The sequence below is a fragment of the Sinohyriopsis cumingii genome, chromosome 9, assembly GCF_028554795.1.
Source record: "Sinohyriopsis cumingii isolate HCF-2022 chromosome 9, ASM2855479v2, whole genome shotgun sequence".
Classification (NCBI taxonomy): domain Eukaryota; kingdom Metazoa; phylum Mollusca; class Bivalvia; order Unionida; family Unionidae; genus Sinohyriopsis; species Sinohyriopsis cumingii.
Genome location: NC_142969.1, coordinates 67,287,077 through 67,309,717, shown reverse-complemented (window position 1 = coordinate 67,309,717; position 22,641 = coordinate 67,287,077). Strand labels below are relative to the sequence as shown.

Here is a 22,641-nt window from a genome sequence, read left to right as displayed (position 1 = left end):
CTATTGCGTTTAACAACATACTGCTACGAAAATATAAATAGTAACTAGAGGATTTGTTGTCAAACTCGTTTCGAGATATTACTGAGACGTAACAAGATAACGAGATCCATGTCTCGTGTTAACAAATCAATGCAACCCTAAGGTTCAGTAATTGACTCTGATAGCGAAGTTACAAAATGCTAATTATCAAATTCATAATAAAGTGTTTCATATATACGTACGTACAAAAATGGGTCAAGGTACATTTGTATTGGTTGAATGTATATATCAACAAGCTTTCTGAAGTACAAAAGTATATAAATATTCACCTTTGGCCCTGACAACAAAGTCTTTATAGATATTACCCACGGGCCACGTTTGATCACTGTACATTTGCATTTCATTGAGTTATCGTGTCATCAGTGTATGATGGCGGACGACGGTGGGGAGACAGAAGACAATAAGCAGGTACGGAAAGAAAAACCCAATACAGAATTTAAACTTCGTAGAACTGTATCCCATCATATACAAAGATTGCTTGCAATTTCAGGTTTTCGATCAGGGAGCCCGAAAGAATATTTATCACTGACTTCTGGGAGGAGTAACAACTTTGCATACTTTTATGAAAATGTGGGTGAGTACTGCAAATTGTAAGTATAAGCAATATGAATACTGTTAGCATAAGTATAAGGAATATGAGTACTGTTGGTGTGAGTATTAGCAATATGAATACTTTAGTGTAAGTAAAAGTAATGAGTACTGTTGGTGTAAGTATTAGTAATATGAATACTTTAGTGTAAGTAAAAGTAATGAGTACTGTTGGTGTAAGTATTAGTAATATGAATACTTTAGTGTAAGTAAAAGTAATGAGTACTGTTGGTGTAAGTATTAGTAATATGAATACTTTAGTGTAAGTAAAAGTAATGAGTACTGTTGGTGTAAGTATTAGTAATATGAATACTTTAGTGTAAGTAAAAGTAATACGAGTCCTGATAGTGTAAGTATAAGTAATGAGTGATGTTAGTGTAAATATAAGTAATATCAGATCTTTTCGCATCATAAATAACTACATTGTAAAGAAGATTCTTATGTATGTATGTATGTATGTATGTATGTATGTATGTATGTATGTATGTATGTATGTATGTATTATATGCATGTATTTATGGATGTATATTTGTATGTATGTATGTATGCATGTATGTATGTATGTATGTATGTATGTATGATTGTATGTATGTATGATTGTATGTATGTATGTATGTATGTATGTAGGTAGGTAGGTAGGTATGTAGGTAGGTAGGTTGGTAGGTAGGTAGGTATGTGGAACGTCACCCTCTTAGTAAGAGGGGTGGTTAATTGGATTCAGCTGGCGTTATCTAGAGGATGACCTCCCTCATCACAGCCCGGTGGGAGTGGAAAAAATATAATTTCAACAGAGAACTGAACAAGACTGTTGGGAAGAAATAGTGCAATACGAGCCCCCTTAGACCAAAAAAAGAATAAATAGCAAAATCGAATCAAAAATAATTAATAGCGGCAACTCCAAATCAATCTAAGTTATGTCAGCAGAATTTATTAGCAGCGTAGCAGTGTCTAAGTTTTAACAATGACATGGGGGGTGGGAGAAGAAGGGTCGAAGGGTCTCTTGACAATGACTTGTCTGGCTAAAATGTGATAAAATTGTAATGCTCAATGCATTCAACTTCAAGGTTCAATACAATTCAAAATTCGACACTTTGCATAGCCACCACCACCCCCACCACCCATCGTAAGAGTAAAATCTGGCATTTCGCTCTCCGAATTTTGAAATTGCATTTCAAGTTATTGTTTACATGTCCTAAACCGACCCCTTCACCGCAGAATCAGTCTATTCAGACAATCCGTTCCTACATTGACCCTTCCTTTAAAGTAACGCAATTCAGCTTGTTATTGCTGAAGAAATAATGACCATGTCATTAAACGTCCATTTGGCTTGGGCCAAATAAGCAAGTATTTGGTAATCAGTTTCCAGAATAAACTTTTGCCCACACAGATAGCGCTGAAAGTTAGAGATCACAAAGATACTCACTAGGCATTCCCTTTCGGTAACATAATGATTACGCTCTGCTGGCAACAACTTCCTGCTACCATAAGCAACCGGAAATAGGTTCTCATCATGCTCCTGCAGTAAAACTGCACCAAGAACCCTGTCAGAACACGCGTGGTAGTCTCACTACGGCGTCTGTCGTCAACCTATTCTTCAACGTCTGAAAGGTTCTTTTACAAGCGTCTATCCAAATAACCTTCGTCGGAGCCTTCTTCCTTGTCAAATCAGTCAACGGACTAGCAATAGGATTGAAGTTTGCGACGTACTTACGATAAAAACCTGCAAGTCGTAAAAAAAGATCGCACTTCTGTCTTCGAAGGTGGACGTGCGGCGTTCTGAAGTTGGTCGACATTAGCACTGTCTGGGATTAATGTATCTTCACTAAGTGTCCTAGATAAGTCAGTCACCGAAATCCTATGTGACATTTAGATGGTCGGGCAGTGAGCCCAGTCTAAGTCGTTCGATGACTTTTCTCAGTAAGACCACGTGTTCTTCCCATGTATATGTCGCAATAACAAATCGTCAATGAAATTTGAAACTCCGGTTCCTCTTAAAGGTTCTAGCAGTTTCCTTGTCATTCGATTGAAAATGATGGGTGCAATCTGGACCCCGAACGTCATGACTACCCATTGGTATGTCTTATATGGTGTTTCAAAGGCAGGTTTTGAACAGTCTTTCCTACAAACTGGAATTTGCCAATATGCCTTGGATAAGTCTATTTTAGAGCAATATTCGGTGGTGGTTACTCCGACAAATATGGACTCGGGATCAGGTAACATTTCGACCTGAAATTCTGTGATGCTGTTTAATTTCCGATAGTCGACACAAAAGCGGTGATCACCATCCTTCTTCTGGACCAAAACCACCGGTGAACTATATGCAGATTCGGCTGGTTCAATGACCCCTAAGTCCAGCATATTTTTAATTTCGTCCGGTACATTTTCTGCATGAGGCAGTTGATAGGGTTTCAGTTTCGCAGCTGTTTCATCCAGCAACTTCAAACTGAACTCTTCCAAATCCGTCATGCCTGGTCTTTCTGTCAAGACACTTGAGTAGTCTTGGAGTATCTACTCCACCTCTTCATGTTGTTCTGACGTTAACGATACGTCAAGGACAACGTCGATGTAGGTTTCATCCCACGTCAAAGGACAACTAGGAAGTACTTCCACCACTCCTCTGTTGTCGTCGGGTTCTTCGGTCACAACTGTAGCAGCCACGACCTCAGTGGGTGTCTTCCTTTCACGATAGCGTTTATGAAGGTTAACGTGGTAAACGTCTCTTTATCTCCTACATGGAAACAGTAGTTCTGTGCACCCTTCTTTTCCGTTACAACGAACGTCCCCTCCAGGATACTTGGAGTTTGTTGTGCTCCAACATTAACAACAACAGCAACTTGTCAACCACTTCAAACTTCCGTTTCTTTTCCCTCTTGTCGTAGTACTTGACTTGACGTCCCCGTGCATTACATAAATTCTTCTGGGACAAGTTGCAAGCTTCCTCCAGCTTGTCACGGAGATCAAGAACATACTGATATGCGTTTTCATTCGTCCATAGCTGTTTCAATACAGCCATAGGTTCACTCACTGTCCTCCCATAAACTAGTTCGAAAGGTGAAAATCCTAGACTAGCTTGGGGTACTTCCAGGTGATTGGATGAGAGTGTGCACTCTCATATCGCTCAGCCATCACACTGATATCTTCTAAGGTCGCAAATTCACGTTCCGCTAAAAATACGAAAAGGTCTTGTCGATACGTACTGAGGACATGTTCTTTTAAGATCTCCCCCCGTATGCCTTCATAAGTGAGCGCTATGCCTATCATTTTAATCCATTTATCGAAAAGCGCGCGTACGCGAGTATGAAATTACGCGTGTCTCCCTTGTTCGCTGAGAGGTGTCTCTGAAAAGTTTGCGAAAACTCTCAGCCGACAATTCGCAGTGCCTTAAAAGCGCTTTGTTGAGAGCGTCGTAATCATCTAATTCAGTCGTGCCATATCATGATATACATCATTGGCAGATCCTTGCAAAAATGCAGAGATATTAATGGCCCACTGATTTTTGGGTATATGATGGATTAAAGCTACCATTCGAAATGAGTTAAAAGTTATCGATGATTTCGTCTCTGTCCATAAATATCGGCATTATTATCTGAACGAAACGTCTGTCCTCTGATCTTTTGCTTGTTGGTCCTGAACGTTTATTCAGTTCTTCGGTCTAGATTCCGCTTCGACCCTTAGTCTCTCCATGGCTAACGTATGGTTTCTCTCCCTGGCTCTTTCTCCGGCCTGCAATCTAGCTAACTTGATTTCTCTTTCTTTCCCTCGGTTTCTCTGATTCTTCCGTTTTCTTTGGCTTGTCTAATTCTTTCTTTCTCTGCCGCTTGCTGTTCTCTGTATTCGCTGAGACTCCGATCTTCAAATTCCTTTAATTGGGTCCCTTCGTAATCTAATTCGTCTTTACCGATAGACTTAAACTCTCAGACCAACTGCCTATCAGTTGCCATTCTAGGATATTCGTCTTTATCACCCACCAATTTACTTAGCCTAATTATTTACTTACGCTTGCTGCCTTGCAGGAAACAGCTTCCTTAAGAATTTTTACCCGTCATATATTCCAGTAAAGTCTTAACCTACGGACTTACACAAATAACTCCAATGCAACCTAACAATCTTTCGGATGTTATTGAAGGCATCTTTCTTTCAGATGGACATTGAATCATTTAGGTACGCTTGGTGGAGGTGATGTTTTTTTCATCCAACAACCGCCAGATTTCGTCGGAATTCTCATCAATCCAGTCCCTGTGCTTTCTGAAAGAGGTCCATATGATCTCTGTAGCGGTATTGTAGACCCGCACTCTAAGATTCCACCAGTCTGACTCTCATTAGTGTTGTCCAGAGTGATGGATTGAAGATAGTTTTCCAGAGTACTGAAAAGGACTATTTTGAGTTGGAATTCTTCAGCTTGGCGATTTTCACCAGTTTTTGGAATCTTCTTGCCTTGCTGGTGTCTTTTGGGTTGGATACGGATAAATGTCTTGGAGACCACAAGGCAGTTGTCAGTCCAACATTCTGCGCCACACATGGACTTGGTCAACCGTACATTATGGCTGTCCTTCTTCCTACCTATTACCTAGTCGATGAAACGTCTGAGCAATAGAAGACCATTGCTGTTGCTTTCCAATGACCCCTTCTCAGGAGATGTTCTGAGAGCCTACCCTTGCATTGAGGTCACCAAAGATGATGAGCTTGTCAGGTTTGTGAACAGAGATTATGGTATTATGTAGTTCTTCGAGGATTTTGTCCTTTACTTCTTCTGGGTTAGTCATGGTTGCAGATCGTAACATGTTTTCTTCCGTTCGATAGGGAGAGTTTCCTTGTCATAAGCATGTCGTTCACACCCTTTGGAAGCCCAACTAGCTCGCTAACGAACATTGACTTTACAGCAAAGCCGACTCCGGCCTTGCGTTGCTCCTTATTTCAATTACCACTCCAACTGGTCTAGCAGAGACCCTTTCATAAAGCTGTCCCACTCCATCCAGCCCTGTTTCCTTGTATCTGGCTAACACTCTACCAGTCAGAGCAGTTTTCTTCTGAGGTCGTTCAGCATCATTTCTGTCCAAGAATACGCACAGGCCGAGGCCGAGGGTGAAATTAATGATCCTAGTCTTTTTCGTTTCCTTCATAGTGTTTTGACCGACGAAGTAGGAGCTTCGCTAGCTAAGGAAAGATGATGCATGCAATTTTAGGACACTTTTTCTAGCTCCTTCCTCATACCATTGAGGTGAGCACAGCGAATCCCGAAAGGGGGCTGATCAGTCGCTCAAGGGTCTGCCGAACTCCAATGTTGTTCGATGCGTGAAGAACGACCTAATCCACCTCCGACCAGGTTTGTGGCTACGGCTGCTGTTTTTGTTGTTGTTGTTGTTGTTGTAGGGTTTAACGACATTTTCCAGCAAACGATAGGCTATACATGGCGGCCAGTATTAATGATGGAGGAAAAACTCGGGGAAAACCCCGGAAAGAACCACCGACCCACGAGAGGCTACTGGCAAGCTTTCTTGCATACCATCATTAGCCGAATCTAAGACTCGAACACACGCAGACAGAGGTGAGATGGCAGTGATCCGTAACGGAGAGCGTTTCAGACCACTCGGCCACTCGGGGCCCTGGCTATGGCTGCCAATGTACCCAAACCTGCCGCTTTGTCTCTTCTCCTTCGCCACAGGACTTTGGGTAGAAGGATGACCAAGTGACATGCTCGGTTACTTGGTGAAAAGTGAGAATGCGTTACGCGTCTTCAACCTCACTCTCCTCCAAAACCATCTGGATCCAGTGTCAGGACAAGGTCAATACGGCTAGAGATGGAATTGGATGCAGAGGATGGTGTGCACAAGCACTCATGCAAGCATACATACATACATACATACATACGCACGCACACACACACACACACACACACACACACAAACATTATATATATATATATATATATATATATATATATATATATATATATATATATATATATATACACGCACGCACGCACACATACACATATACAGACAGACAGACAGGCAAATATTGCTTGCAAATTCCTAACAAGAGTTAGGCCTATCAATAGTATTAGCAACATTAATAGTGGCAGTGGTTAAAGAATTGTTAAATTCTCTTTAGCAGAAACAGGGGTTTTCTTTTATTGTTTATGCTTCCTTTAGCAGTGGGGCCTCGAGTGGGCGAGTGGTCTAAAGCGCTCTCCGTTATGGATCACTGCCATCTCACCTCTGTCTGAGTAGGTTCGAGTCTCGGATTCGGCCAATGTGGGTATGTGAGAAAGCTTGCCAGTAGCTTCGCGAGGGTCGGTGGTTCTTTCCGGGGATTTCCCGAATTCTTCCTCCACCATTAATACTGGCCGCCATGTATAGCCTATCGTGTGCTGATAAATGGCGTTAAACCCTACTACAACAACTGCAACAAAATCCTTTAGTAGTAATGGCAGAAGCAACAAAAGTTATGGTGCCAACGTAGCAGCTGTACTAGTTGTAATAATGAAATGATTGTTGTCTTTATGGTCGCTGTTGTTCTTGTGTATGACTTTTGTGTCATTATTTTAAACTGTATTTTTATTTTACCAGGGGCCACTGACGCATGTGCCGATAAACTCCCTCGAGAAGCATTCCTTCAAGCAGGCAGATCTGATTATAGAAAGATAAGACTGGATCCCAAATCCCTTAATGTGGACATCACCGATTACACGTTCGCAAACAGATCCGGTAGTCGCTTTATCAGGTATCTAATGGAATATTACACAAGCTACACTATTTGGTTTGCTACATTAAAAGCGTTTGACACGAAAAACTTTCAAATAGTTAAATTTGAATGTAAATCATCAAGTTTTTGTACTAGGTCTTGCTCGCGTATACTTGGCGAAAGTCATATTTAGAATAACAGTAACTTGAGGCGTGTAAGAAATGCTAGGCACCAGGTTTATCTATCTTTGTTTCGAGCTCTTTGAGGAAAATATGATGGGTTCGTATGTTAGGGTATACTATCTGAAAATCCTATACTCTCTTCAACCAACCCATGCACAAGTTATGTAGGTCTAAATGTAATAATGAGCAACCTTTGCTCTTTGTTGTTTTCTTTTTTTTTTGGTTGATTTTATATCATGTGCTGACAAATGCTCTCTCTCTCTCTCTCTCTCTCTCTCTCTCTCCGCCTTGAATATTAACTGTTTAAATTTGTTACTATCCCGAAATATTTCTAAGAGAATTCATGTCAAAGAAAATTCATGTTATATATGTTATGATGCGTTTTTTTATCATAACATTCTTCTTATCTCTTGCTATGAGAAGGGATTATCCATAAGTTAAGCAATGTCTTTGTTCATGGTGTGTGTGAGAGAGAGAGAGAGAGAGAGAGAGAGAGAGAGAGAGAGAGAGAGAGAGAGAGAGAGAGAGAAGGAGTTCAGGCTCTCTAACAAGGGTATCACCAATAACCGTGTAGATACGGCTACATCTTGGGGAATGAGATACGGAATCGCTGTAAAGAAAATACAGAGCTGTTCTGACTCGAGGAACGAACTTTATATTGATATATATAAAGCTACATTCTAAAGATACATTTATAAAGCCTTTATATTAAAATACAAGAAATAAATATAAATTTACACTTTCCCATCGAGCTTACCAACTTCATTGTATAATTTCTGCCTTTTAGAATGCTATACAGATAGTTAAATCTCGGTTACTTCATGATATCCAATGAGTATAAAATTAATGCAACAATCATTTTGTCGAAACTTATTTTACTAAATTTAAAATAGAATACTAATAGTTTACTAAACATTACTCATTATTACTTAAAGAATCTTTTATTTCCAGATTAAATCTAAACATGAAGTTGGTAGCGAATTCACCTTTCCCAATAATACATACCACAAATACAATTAAACATTCCATTATATTATAATATAAAATATAAAGAACTCACAAAAATGTTTGGAAAAATACGAACTTTACCGTTAAAGTCTCAAATATTAAAAAAGTGCCCATTCTTTAAAGAAGTTTGCGAACACAGACGATTCTTACCTGTAAGGAAAAGACAGAGCTGGCCTGATTGAAAGAACGAACTAAGCCTTCGTAGTAAGCCCGCTTCTCTATTTATACAGTTTTTGCTTTCATTCATTCCAGTCAGAACAAGATTCTTGACTTTTCCCAGGGCAATCGTGTGAACCATCTGCGTAACTCATCCATTTATTGATTTAATACTTTGCATGTTCAGCAGCTTCCCCACCCCCACCCCCAATCTAAATTGCTGACATTTAGATACAAGCGAAATGTATTTTATGGATTTCTGCACCTGCTCGTAAATCGCGATCTTTATAAAATAGCATACATTTATATTACACAAATAGATACAATTTATCTCAGCATATTTTAGTGGAAAATCACTTTCAATATAATTTAATGAAAAAGTACTTTTAATACAATTTAGAGAAAATTTCAATCTTATTACTTTTACTTAAAAGTTCTGTCCTAAAATATCGTTAAAATACGAGTCTCCATTGCAGCAGAAACGTTGTTGTTTTCGTCAGTCTAAGTTTGTAGTCGAGAAAACCTGCTCTCCATGATTATCGGATTGACTGTTGGACGCATGAATGTACCCGAAAAATGTATCGGTTTGGCCGTTAGCCGTTTCGGTTCCAGTTGTTTTCGTCGACAACCATATCGTCCAAAATTAATTAGTCGGCTATTCATTTCGGCGACAGTCTTTGGTTGATTTTCATTTCGCTTAACTCCTGTAGGCGAACATGTTTCTTCGAAACTCATTACGTGGATAATTTTTAGTTGACATCAAATTTATCGACTCCACTTCAAAAATATTTTTTTTTGTTTTATTCAATGTTACTGCTGAGCACGCATTGTATCAATACTCATGCACAACTGAGCACGCATCTTCGTTTCGTAATCCGCATAATCATAATTTCATCATGGCCGAATAATCATAAAATTGGTTACGATTAAATGAGTGAACGTTAATGAAATATGATTCTAATGGCTACCTGATATGTATTCTAACCAGGGTAGTATATAAAACCTTAATCGCTTCTAGTTCATATGCTGGTTCTTGTATGGTTCAACTAATAGTGGGCACAAATTACATTAGAAAATAATGCATGTGTGAGCACACATCCGATGAAACCTGGGTATATAAACTAATAACTTATTTCGAAAAGTATGAATATATATTTATATGGAATAAAAAGAGCAAGGACGAAAACATATTGGGCTGTGAATTTCGTCTACAGAGCATTGAAAATGTTGTATGCCAGTCATCTGAACATCATCTACATGCTCCATCACCTGAACCAGTATCGGCAACGATAGTTGTCGGAGAGGTATATCGTAAAGCAACTGAGTGTGAAAGTGCACACAAAATATTACTTAACATGATGTTTCTTAAGTGCGTATTCTTGTCGTTCGGGTATTAGCCTCGACGTCTCCATTGTCGCACAATAAAGTAAGGAAACGCCAGGGAGCTATTGAGTTTGGTGGTGAGTCTGGTTCCAAGAAAATTTCAATGCATCTTCGGCAATCACGATTCTTGAGATTGTTATCTGAGAATATAAGATCTGGCAACATATTTGCTCAACGAAAAACCAAACTTGTTTGCCGAAAGAACCTTCTACGTATTACCAAGAAACTATACTCATCTTTACACAATTCATGCGTTACTAGGAAATTACGAAACAATTAAATGTGTTTATGGGCTTCTGAAGAACAAGACACAGGAATCGTATGCATTGATGCTTCAATTCCTTGTGATCTTAATCCGAGTCTTAATCAATTCCATGTGATCTTAATCTGTCGACTACGACTTGCAGTCATCTCAGACTTTAAAGTAAAAATTGCAGATACTTCAGTCCGTGGCTGCTTTTTAAATCTAAGTCAAAACGTACGGAGATGTATTCAGGAATCGGGGTTTCAGACTCAGTATGGCGCCCGTCCATAATTCGCTCTCAAAGCACGATGTTTCTCTGCCGTCGTATTTATGAGACTAGAAGACGTCATCAGCTGGTTTGAACAACTTACTGATGATCAGAATTTTCCAAATGAACTAGATCCAGTCGTTCATTATTTTGAATCAAATTATAACGGAAATATGAGCAGAGGATCACGTCGACGTCTTCCAGCGATACCACATGCGATATGGTCCCAGTGTCACCATTTCATGGAATATCTGCCAAAAACGACAAATTTATTAGATTGACGGCATGGCGCTTTCAATGGTGTCAATTTATGCCAATTTACTTAAATTGTTGATTTTAATATTGACATCTGAAAAATGAGTTCTCTTTTGATTTTAATTACCTAATATCATTGAATACGTTCAAACGTCGATGTTGATGTTGATAGTATTGTTAGGAGCAATACACATTTCCAGAGAAGTCGCCGTACCCGAAATCAGTTTCGATTTTCATTTTTCTGAAGGCGGATCACCATCGGTCAGTGAAGCTATAAAGTGATTACTTCGCAACTTTTCCAATTCATATGAAATATATGAAACGAGTTGAATAATATTATATGCCACAATCTGCTTGCAGAGAGTGATGCCTTTTAGTCAGCAAGTTTAATAAATCTGGTATTAAATCAAGACGAGTTTAAGATTACGTTGTGACATAAAGTCAAGGTCAATGTACTTCTCACTGATTCTGCGAAGTAACGTTACAAAATGTTACCACAGAGTATGGGGAAGGGTTTTAGTTATATGACTTTAAGCCTTTTAAAAAGGTAAGCGTTTTTTGATAAATAAATTTACATCATCTGTGTTAGCTTACGGGAATCAGACTGGATTTCACCAATACAAAATTAATTTAGTTTAGAATGCAACAGGCGGCGATTTAAAAGTGTCTTAAAATTGACCAATTAAGTGATTTAAGTTTATATTTAGTTTCAAGACTTATGCTGGTGAAATGCGGACCTGGTCCCGTAAACTATATAAAAATACATTAAATTTAGCGAAGTTTCGCTTGTAATATCTTTGAAAATATTAATTTGTTTTTGCTCTTTTAGCTGATATAATAAACATACAACATTTAATAAGTACTAATGACGGACTTTTTCCTAGATATGCCACTGCTGGGGACAAATTCGCCAGTACACCGAAATGCTCTCCTCTTGGAGGATTTAAAATAGATTTGACCGGAACACCTTTCCACGTGTCTATGCTAGTACAGTGGACATGGCAAGGGAATTTCTCCTCTGGGAATGTGTCTTCGGGAAGTGCGAATATAACTGATTCATGTAAGAAGAGTCAGACTTTATTACCAAGCCGAGTAGCTCTCTTCTCTTTGATGCCACTTTAATTACTTTCACTCTCATAAAACATACTTCTGAAATCTTTCATTTCTAAAAGTTCCTAATAAAATGCGCCCTTTCTGCAAATATTTATGTAAAACACTTCAACTCTGCATAGATCAAAACAAAATTTGATATCCTGTTCTAACGCTAACGACACCCGGTAACGTTCTATATTGCTGGCTATGCAAAAATAAAATAAGGTATGAAAAACGTTATTCCTCCTTCGAATACGTTTCCCAGTCACATTACGTTTTTGGAATATTAGTCTGCAACTGCCCAAATCCAGTCGTACTATACATACTATTTTCTAATTATGCTTTTTTCTCTTGTGTCGTTTCAGGACGAATGTTTACTAAACGGATGAAATGCGCGTTCACAACGATCGTCCTTTCGGCATTGAAGGGAAGGAAAGAGGGAATGAATAAAGGAAAACAACCTATGGTTCGTTGTTAGCGATACCAATTCATTAGGGCAGTAAGCCCCACTTTTAGGCAATCAACGAGGCTTAAGTCCCCCAGCATGTCAGAACATGGCGATCGGGCCTGTAAGTTCGGGTGCATGGGGTTCATGCCGGATCCTTTGAATCAAACTCTTAATTCTGCCGTACTGTTATCGGCAGTCAAGCCGTCACCGACATCGACAAGTGTCCAACCGACACCGGCAGTCCAGACGACAGTTCTAGCATGGGGACCGTTTCGTTTAAATGGCCCAGACAAATCGTTCATACGGGCATGTTAGTGTTTGATCCGTCCGTCTAGCCATGCCTACGGCATCTAATCAATACCATACTGGAGATTTCACTAAGAAATCTGTCAGTTCAGCTAGGCTGGTATCGGAGATTGCCGAACTGTCGTACATACCACCAGCATCCGCGCAGAGCACACGCTGTTCACACTGGATCTGTTGAATCTAATTAGACTGAAACCACACTAGCCATCCAACCTTACAGTCGGCGACATACCCTTTCTATGATTAAGATTTCAGTGAGAAATCTTTCTGTCCATCCAGACCTTTGGAGTGGCCGGTACTGGTGATAGCTGTACAGTCTTATATACCGCCAGCTTCCAGGTCGACTATTCGCCGAGCAAACCAGCTGACATTGACGACTGTATCGGCCTTCCGTAGGTTCATTGCTTTCCACAAAGACGATCTAGTAAAGCTTTACCGCGGATGAAGTTGAGGCTTCGCATCACCTGGTATGTCTTTTTTAGTGCTGCAAGTAGACCAACTATTCTAGCTTTCAAGCCGCCGTCGAGGACAATTTTTGTCAAGTGTCAGCTAATCCAGAATGTCTCCACCCGTACCGCTGCTCTAACAAATCGGTAGATCTCACTGTGGAGGAGGAAATGGACTTAGGGAGACAGACGCTTTCAGAACAGATCTCCTGTCACTTGATAAGAACGTAGTAGCTGTTCATATGTATGCTTGTCTGTTTTACTGGGCGGACAAATCTGCTTCATCCACATCAGATTAAGTTCAGGATATCGTTGCAGACAACCGGCAATAGCCATGCTTGGGAGGCGACAGCTTGATTTGATAGGGTCAATGACCAGAACTTCTCATCATATCATGGCCAATTCTTTGATGGGTTCGGCCAAAATAATCTTGATACCACGTGTCACATGTGTGGGATCCACGCGGCTTCTACTATCTCGTACCCTTCCTTTCTTGGCAAACTTGTTCAGGTCGCCGTTGCTTTGGAGGAAGAATAGAGGAAGTTTGGAGGCAGGCAAATCAGAAACTGCCCCTCCACATCGCCGCTCAACCCACACGGGCGTTCGGAACCACTCATTCCACATCAGTGTGAAAGGATGTTAAACGGCCTCAAGACAGGGGGTCTCCCGAGTCACATGGATCCCTAGGATGCAGTCGTACAGTGGCCGTATAAAAAAAAAAAAACAATTTGCGGCTCACTGTAATATCTCTATTTCCTCAGACGGGGACTGATCCAGGTCATTAGGAGGGGCTTTGGGTTTCTTTCATCAACATTCCCCTCTCCCCGCCTCACGATCGCGAGAAGGATGCCTTTCTACAACCGGAGATATGGTCGCTCATAAAAACAAACAAAATCACCAGGGTTATGGTCAAGGCTGTCTCCTTTTCGGAAAGCAAACAGCAAGTTGTGACACACCATCGACTGGGGTCAGCTCAACCAATTGAAGATGGAGAAGGCGAGTTTAACCCGCCTCTCCGTGCAATGCGGAAAGTATTCGGTCAATCTCTACCTGACCGACGCATATTGTTCACATTCCCATTCCCCAGAGTCACGAACAGTTTCCCAGCTTTTCTTGCTGACCGTGACACAGTTTATCAGATTGCCGTTCTTTCCTTCGGCCCCAAGATCAGCCCATGGGCTTTTACTGAGATTATGGATTTCATCGGCTCCCTGTTCAAGCCGACGTCATCTACACATCGACGGCAGCTTACCTGGCGGCATCCTACAGCAGCAGATTGTAATTTGTATCCTACTCCAAGGCAGGAATAATCTACTTTCTCTTCTAGATCACCTAGGCTTTTAGTGAACTAGAAGTCACACGCTCGTCCATCCCAAAACTCCTTTCGTCTGGGTATGAAGTTCCTAACCAAACATAATCTGGTGTGTCTCCCTTTTGTTTGCTTTACTAGAATCGTTGAACTCGTAACTCATAGAGTACGTTTCCTAAAACACATGAATTTTAGCGGGAGACTTTTTGCACCGACTCGGTTTATTAAACACTTAAGCGGACGTAATCCCGCTTTGTTGTCTATGCGAACCTTGCTGAGACAATGACGTCACGTTTTATGTCATCTTGAACACGCGTGAGAATCGATCGTTGCCGCGTCAATGAGACAATCCAGGACGGCTGACTATTGGTATCCCGCTGAAGAAGCCTCAAGCGGTTATAACGGTAGGTACCTCCACAAGTGAGTACGGTGGTGATCTCCATCAGTGACACCTGGGAGCCATGGGCACGATCTCTACATATCAACATCCTGAAAACTGTTCTCAATACCTTTCATTTCTAAACAGATTGACTCTGAGGCGATAACGGTCCTCATTAGGTTCGACAACTCTGTGGTGGTGACATATCTCCTCAAATAGAGACGCACCAAAAACACTCGACCTGTATGATCTGATTTGTCATTTTCTATGTGGGTGCAACAATTTCCGTGTACACATACAAATCAGACACATACCCGGAAGCCTCAGTCTCTTGGCCAAGAATCAATTCAGAGATGGTCAAGTCCTTCGCACGGAATGGTCTCACCGTCACTCAGTCTTCACTCAGATTTGTGCGCTTCGGTTGCTTCCGATGATCAACCTCTTGGCGATGCGGTAGAATCACACGCTGTCCACCCTCTTTTCTATATTTCCAGACCTAAATGATTGGGCCGTGGATGAACTGTCAATCATTTGAAAGGGGTTGTGTGCATTTGCTTCTCCTCCCATGTTGATAATACTGAAAATGAGCCTGAAGTTGTCATAATGGCAAGACATTTCTGGTAGCCCCTCGCCGATGGGACAAGTTCGGTATTATCGATCTACTTTCTCTAGCAATAGATCTGCCCGGGAAGATTCCGGCTAACCCGAATATTTTCCAACATCCATTGTTGGTGGTCCTTTACTGCCCGGACTATCATCTTCTTCTACATGCTCTGCTTTTGTCAGGACAGCCTTGCGACATAAACAATTCAAACCTTCTATTATGGAGAGAATCTCAAAGGTAAGAACACCCTCGACTCTGAATTCTCATAATGAAAGAAAAACATGTTTTCAAAGATTGGTGCCATACCAATATCTTCCCTCTGCGTGTCTCAATCACTCAACTGGCCGACCTTTGTTTAGCTCTTTGAGGAGAAACAGTTAGGCCCCAAACGCTGCCACTGACTACTTCCCCATGACAAACATATTTTTGGGCGGGATAGAGACCTATCTGATATTGTAAAACAAACAATATCTTTATCTTGTCTCCAAATGGAACCAATCCTTAATTTTAACATGGTTCATCTCCAATACATTTATGGGGCCCCGAGTGGCCGAGTGGTCTAAAGCGCTCTCCGTTACGGATGACTGTCATCTCACCTCTGTCTGCGTGAGTGTGAGTCTAGGATTCGGCCAATGTGGGTATGTGAGAAAGCTTACCAGTAGCTTTACGTGCGTCGGTGGTTCTTCCCGGGGTTTTCCTAGCTTCTTCCTCCACCATTAATACTGGCCGCCATAAATAGCCTATTGTGTGCTCAAAATTGCGTTAAACCCCACAACAACAACAATAACAACTTTAATATATTTAATCCTCTAGCCTGCACTTCGCTAAAGTCAATAGCATAGCGGTTATGTTTCCTGATAGCTTTAGATTCTGCATGCAGGGTAAGATAGTTGCATGCCCATTTATGTCAATCCTAATTCTCTTCAGGTCGGAGGATTCGGTGATTCGCTTGACACTATCGGGCATCGCAGCTCAAAATAGGTTATCGTCTGACGGTAATCAAACAGTCGTCTCTTGCGCGATCTCTTCCATAGGCAGGTCGAGAAAAGCAGACATGCAAGATCATGTTCGCGCTCTCAAGCACTAATTTGAAGCGCGCTCAGACAAGTCGTGGCACGCACAAATGTTTTTTCCTTCCGGTGTGAGCCTGAACACAGGATATCACCTTTCAAGCCCTTTGTTTGTGGCTGAAGTGGGTCATTGTACTCTGACGTCTCACCAGATTGGAGTCGCTTCACGTAGCTTACTGCTCCGAAGTTTCGAACCATCTTTTTAAACTTGAACATAGGATATCAAGCTTCAAGCCATTTCTTCGTGGCTGAAGTGGGTCGTACTCTTGGCGTAATCTGACGTCAGACATTTGGCATCGCAGAGGCAACCTAAAATGTGGTGGGTCCAGTGGCTGCAGCACTGATGGCCACCACGCCGAAATGGATCAATCAACACAGATTGTTGGCTTCACTGGTGAAATTTTGTAGGAAAGAAGATTTCAGTAATCGTCTTATTCACCGTATGTTAGAGTCATTGGTCAAGTGACCCCAGGCTGTGTTGCTTATGTAGTTAGGAGAATGGGTTATCATTCGTATGGGGGACAGCCAGTCTTCCCTAGTAGGATGCCCGAGGTAGAGGCTGGATGCTCAGCATCCCCTCCTCCTATTACTTGCTCTGCTAACGTAATGTGATTGGGGACGTATTCGAAGGAGAAAACAAATTTGTGAACTTTTACATAATTTTTTTTTTCTGTTTTCTTGGTAGCTTACATAGGTTGTTTTGAAGACAGAGATCGGCGCATACTTCCCGCAGGACGCCTAGACGATCATCAGCAGATGACACCTCGTTTTTGCATGGACCACTGCCGGCAGCTCGGTTTCCGATTTGCAGGTGTTCAGGTAAGTAATAGAAAAGCAATAAATTGATTTGACTCACTTTTTCAGAAAAGGAAATTAAACCTGTACTTGAGTTGCAATGAAATATAATGTCCTAATATCCGACTTTATTTATTCCTCACCATAAAAAGCTCTGACAGTTTCTACATGTATGTAAATCACTATAGATCCAAACTTTATTACCTAATAATTAACACACTATTGATGCTGTATCATTCTACTTTCCATCGATGTATTACCTGCAACCTTGAATATTTACAAGTTTGACATAAATAGTCTGTATTTTAACTAATATTTAATTTATGTTTAAGTAAAACGCTGACATTAGCCATTGATCATACTGCCTGGTCAGATGGATTGAAGATTGAAAAGCCACATACAGATAATAATAAACCTATAACAAACCAACTTATATGCAACTATGTAGGACAATGAAATCAGAATCATGTAGCAACATCAGCATTCAAGCAGAAATAAATAATTTTGAGCATCTTCAATCAGACAAATGTCAACCTATCTTTGCGTTGTGTTAACGGCGTATTTTTTTGTTGGAAGTATTGGTTTATTCTGTTGGTACTCGTGGTATTTCATTCAAAGGTCAAATTAACGTTATCTTCTCAGTGACAGACACTACTGACGTGGTATTGTCAACCATCTGAAGTAATCCTGTTATCGTTGGATCCAAGCCGCATCTGAATATTTGCTTATGTTGTCTGTAAAGCTATTTATGCTGTTTATAGATCTGCGTTTACATAGGGTTGTGTTGATAGGTGATTTGTATATCTTCAGGATTTTGCTAAATCCTGCACATTCAGTTATAATGATGCTGTTATTTTCTGCTTCTTTGCATATACGATACCATATAATGACTTGGAACTTGTTGAATGTGTGCAGGCTGCTTGAAGTGTGTATGTTCATATCAAGATCCATGCTTCTGTAAGAGCCTTTTAGTTTTCTCTGTAGTCGGTTCGTGTTGATGCCCATGATAGGGGGCGCTTTTCCTGTGTTTTGTTATGCATAGGCATATATCATGATATCATACTGATAGATTATAATGTCCAATACATTTTTAATTATGGACAAAATACACACTCACGGAAACGTCAGTAATTAGGGTATTTCTTCACAGTTTAATTGTGTGTGGATATTTTGAAATGTGCAAAATTTGGATTAATAGTTTTCAGTTGTTGCGATGTTTGCAATATTTTGTTTCTTTTGCGATATTAAATTAATTATCGCCATGTTTCACAAGATCGTAACCATTTCCTTACGTACGAGATAGAATGGTAATAACACTGGGGTCTTGATTTAAGGGAATTATACTTAGATGACTACATATTTTTTGCAATGCATTAATATGAATTTGAATCTGATTATTGAATGGATTACAGTACCAATATGAATGTCATTGTGGAAATAACCATGACCTGTACGGAACCAAACCGGAGTCTGACTGCCGAATGCCATGTGCCGGAGACACGAAGCTGTTTTGTGGAGGAGGCTGGAGAGTCAGTGTTTACTCAACGGGTATGAATTGAAAATGTGCCACCGCGAGTCATTTCTTTTTCTGGCTACAGTATATCACATGGATTACTATTATTATTGGGGCTCCGAGTGGACGACTGGTCTAAAGCACTCACTGCCATCTCACCTCTGTCTGTGTGGGTTCGAGTCTCGGGCTTGGCCAATGTGGGTATGTGAGAATGCTTGCCTGTAGCTTCTCGTGGGTCAGTGGTTCTTTCCGGGGTTTTCTTAGGTTCTTCCTCCACCATTAACATTGGCCATCATGTATATCCTATCTTGTGCTAAAAAATGATGTTAAACCCTTTAACAAAATAATATCAACGTTATTATTATTATCATCTTTGTCGACGTCATTATTATCATTATTGCCATCATCACTAATATATTTGTATTGCCCTTTTTAACGAAATTCCGTACATTGTAAGTTAAGATGAGTACAGTATCTTTTATACAAATTATATATTTAGTTCACGGCAGCGTGCACAACAGTGTACTGTCGGGGTAAATTCAGAGCTTATTCCAGGCATGCTGATGCCAGATCAATTCGCACTGATTCCAGGCTTACTGTGTCCAGATAAATTCACAGCTTATTCCAGTCTTACAGTGTCCTGACATATTCACAGCTTATTTCAGGCATGCGGAGTCCGGATCAGTTCACACTTATTCCAGGCTTTTACTATATCCAGACATATTCACAGTTTATTCCAGGCGTACTATACCTTGATTTATTCCATGCTTACTATATCCTGACTTATTCACAGCTTTTTCCATGTTTAATATATCCAGAGAAATCCACACCTTGTTTAAGGCTTACTATTGTTGAATTTGATAGCCCTACTACATACCATCACATACTTCTTTCCAGACTACAGTATGTCAATTTTCTTATTCAGTATTTTTTAAACATTATATAAAATGAAAAATTAAAATTAAAAAATCAAAAGAAAATGTATCATGAAATGTCAGTATTTGTCAGGGAATGAGATCAGTAGATATGTACTTCATCTCAATGGAGGCGCAATACTCGCAATTTCAGCTTTCTTCTCACGTTTATTCATTTGTTTAAAAAAAAAAACACGTTCAATTTTTTTCTACATATTTTCAGAGCCAGTCCAGGTTGTGGAAGGTCACTGTGGTGGATACCCAGGTTTCTGTTTTCCAGCCCTGAAAAGCAATCCAAATAACCCAGTTTTACGAATAGATATAGACTCCTTACAGCCTTGTCTTGTCGGGTAAGACATTATTATTATTATTATTATTACATGCATACTACTCTCACTCTCAATGCCCAAAAAATAATTGCCATTTCCAGAATATATAATGAAAAGATTGTATTGGATTTGATTTTATGTTACAGTGTTGACCCCATTTATTAATCAGATTCCATTTGTGAATTTTCCAAAACTTTTGGAGTTTACTTTCTATTTTATTATTATTTATTTTTTGGTTTCATTCTTGTTTCTTGGCTGGTCATGTGGTGTTATAAGAGTTCAGAAAATAATGTATACGATTGCTACCCAGAATATATATATATATATCTATATTTACCAATGATGCTAACATTTCTCTTGCAAAGTTTGGTTCTATTTGATGGAATGTTTAGAACAAAATTAGAATGATACTCATACGTGAAATATTTCACAATTGGTGTTTTCATATGAGATGTCCACCTGCTTGATGGTGTGAATTAATTTTGGATATTTTAATTTATTTATTTATAAATGTCTTGCATGAAAAGTGAGAATTCAAATTTAAATAATGTGCTTCAGTGCATCTTAATATCACAACTTCGTTGCATTTCCTCATAGATAGTCCAAACTAAAAGTAAATACATAGCATATGTTTTTTTATGTTTTCTAATTTTATGGTGTTCGTTTTTGTAATCATATCATTATATGTTTTTTATCTTATAGGTGTTGTCTAATGTTATAAAATGCTTAGAGCTTCTAAAGATTAGGTGCTATACAAAGTCCTCATTATTATTATTATTATTATGTAATGCTAAAGTCCTTCCTTGTGTCACCTCAACAGATTTAAGCTTATCTCCAAATTTGAAAAGTAGCTATCCACAAAGAAGCACGATGGTCAAGAAGTACCCATTTGTAGACCCCTGAAGGCAAACAGCGTCCACCATACATGAACTGGGTCTTAGAGAAACTGCAAGCATTGTTAGCATCTGTGAACAGATTTACGTTATAAAGAAATGGAATATATGAACGCAACGTTACAGTAAAATTTGCTGAAGAGAAAACTGTGTTTGTTTTCACATGTCGTTTTTGTATATTTATTTTCACTATAATATTCCATGCCAACAGTAGCAGAAATGATACAAGATTTATTGCTTGATTGTTTCAGTAATCCATGTCAGAATGAGGGAAAATGTATCGCCACAACAGCATCTGATTTCACGTGCCAATGTTATAATGGATACAATGGCAAACTTTGCGAAAACCTAAACGGTAGGCATGCTATTATGCACCGGCATCGCTGCTCTTATATTAAACCTTATCCTGAACCAGCAATCAAGGTTTAAATAACTTTAAATGACACTTTTGTAAGAATTGAAGTACTTAATGTTTTTACATATTTCGCTATGTCAAATACAACAAATAATCAACCAATCTACATTCAGTAAATATTTCAGCTATATAAAAAAATGATTCAGTCAGTTAGCACATAAAGCATTTTGTACATGATGATCATGAAAACACTGTGAAGGTTAGCTAAAGATACACAACCCTAGAATCAAAAATGAAATAATAAGACTGAGATTCACAAAAAAAACATGTACCCCCACCCCACCAAAAAATGATGATTGGTTTGGACTACGTGCAGTAATTCAACTTTACAGAACTGATTGCAAGGGACGGTGCAACATGTCCGGTGGGTTTTCAACCTGAATCATGTGCGTGCGCGGAAAGTCATTGCAACGGAGCAAAGTTTACCGCTGATCAGTGTGTGACGTCAACAAGTCATGTGAGTATCCATGTTTGACAACACAATAAAAATAAATGCAGGAATTTTGATTGTTTAAGCGGACATTCAAACTAATATAACTTAACGTTGCAGTAAACAGTACTATTAGTTTCTGTATACATCCTGTGCAAGGACCGTGTCTTCCACATCATGATCTTGGATAGTTAACAATGCCTCAGATACACATCTGAAGCAACACACCAACAAAGATTATTTCTATACCAAGACATCTAGCTGTACGCTATAATTGGTTCCAAGACTGCAGAGGCTTTGAATAAACCAGAACAATTGTAATTTTGTGTCTACTTCATACAACTATTTTATCCTTTCTGCTTATTTTTAGGGACACAGTTTAATTGCAATTCAAAGAAAATTGCAACTCAAAAGATTTATAACCAGTAAAATTACATATCAAGACATCTTTGCATAACTGGTAAATATTTACAGTTATTCAACCAGTGTCGAAGCCATCATAATATGAAAGGTACAGCTACTAATACTATTAAACTAATATTATTATTACTACTACTACAATATGGCTAGACTCTGAGCAGAAACATATTTTAATTGTATCGATATTTCAATGTTTTATACAGAAATACATTAGCAGACAAACTTTATCAAATAATTCATGTTTATTTCTGACTGTGATCCAGTCTAAAGTAACTTGCCGTTTTGGCAACCCTGGTCACGTGGTGCTCTTCAATGTTGATGGAGACAGCCAATCAAATCCATCCTGTCCTTCGCCATCGAAAATCATCAGTTGTTCCTATTGGTCCAGGTAAGAGAACCTAGTGTTTGAGAAGGTGGAAACAAATCATTCTGTTTAGGATTTTAGTGTGCTTCGCATCATTTACTTTTGTT

The 22,641-nt window shown here is 39.5% G+C and overlaps 1 protein-coding gene across 1 annotated transcript in view; it reads left to right on the top strand.

Moving 5' to 3' along the window:
* Window positions 1-22,641, top strand: part of LOC149791954 (uncharacterized) — a 144,725-nt gene that overhangs the window by 38,843 nt on the left and 83,241 nt on the right. Inside the window, exons 2-10 of the mRNA XM_089970469.1 lie at window positions 530-613; window positions 7,197-7,350; window positions 11,692-11,867; window positions 17,147-17,280; window positions 18,669-18,804; window positions 19,907-20,033; window positions 21,157-21,260; window positions 21,653-21,777; window positions 22,434-22,558. Of these exons, the coding sequence (XP_089826595.1) occupies window positions 530-613; window positions 7,197-7,350; window positions 11,692-11,867; window positions 17,147-17,280; window positions 18,669-18,804; window positions 19,907-20,033; window positions 21,157-21,260; window positions 21,653-21,777; window positions 22,434-22,558 (1,165 nt within the window). The remainder of the gene's footprint in view (window positions 1-529; window positions 614-7,196; window positions 7,351-11,691; window positions 11,868-17,146; window positions 17,281-18,668; window positions 18,805-19,906; window positions 20,034-21,156; window positions 21,261-21,652; window positions 21,778-22,433; window positions 22,559-22,641) is intronic.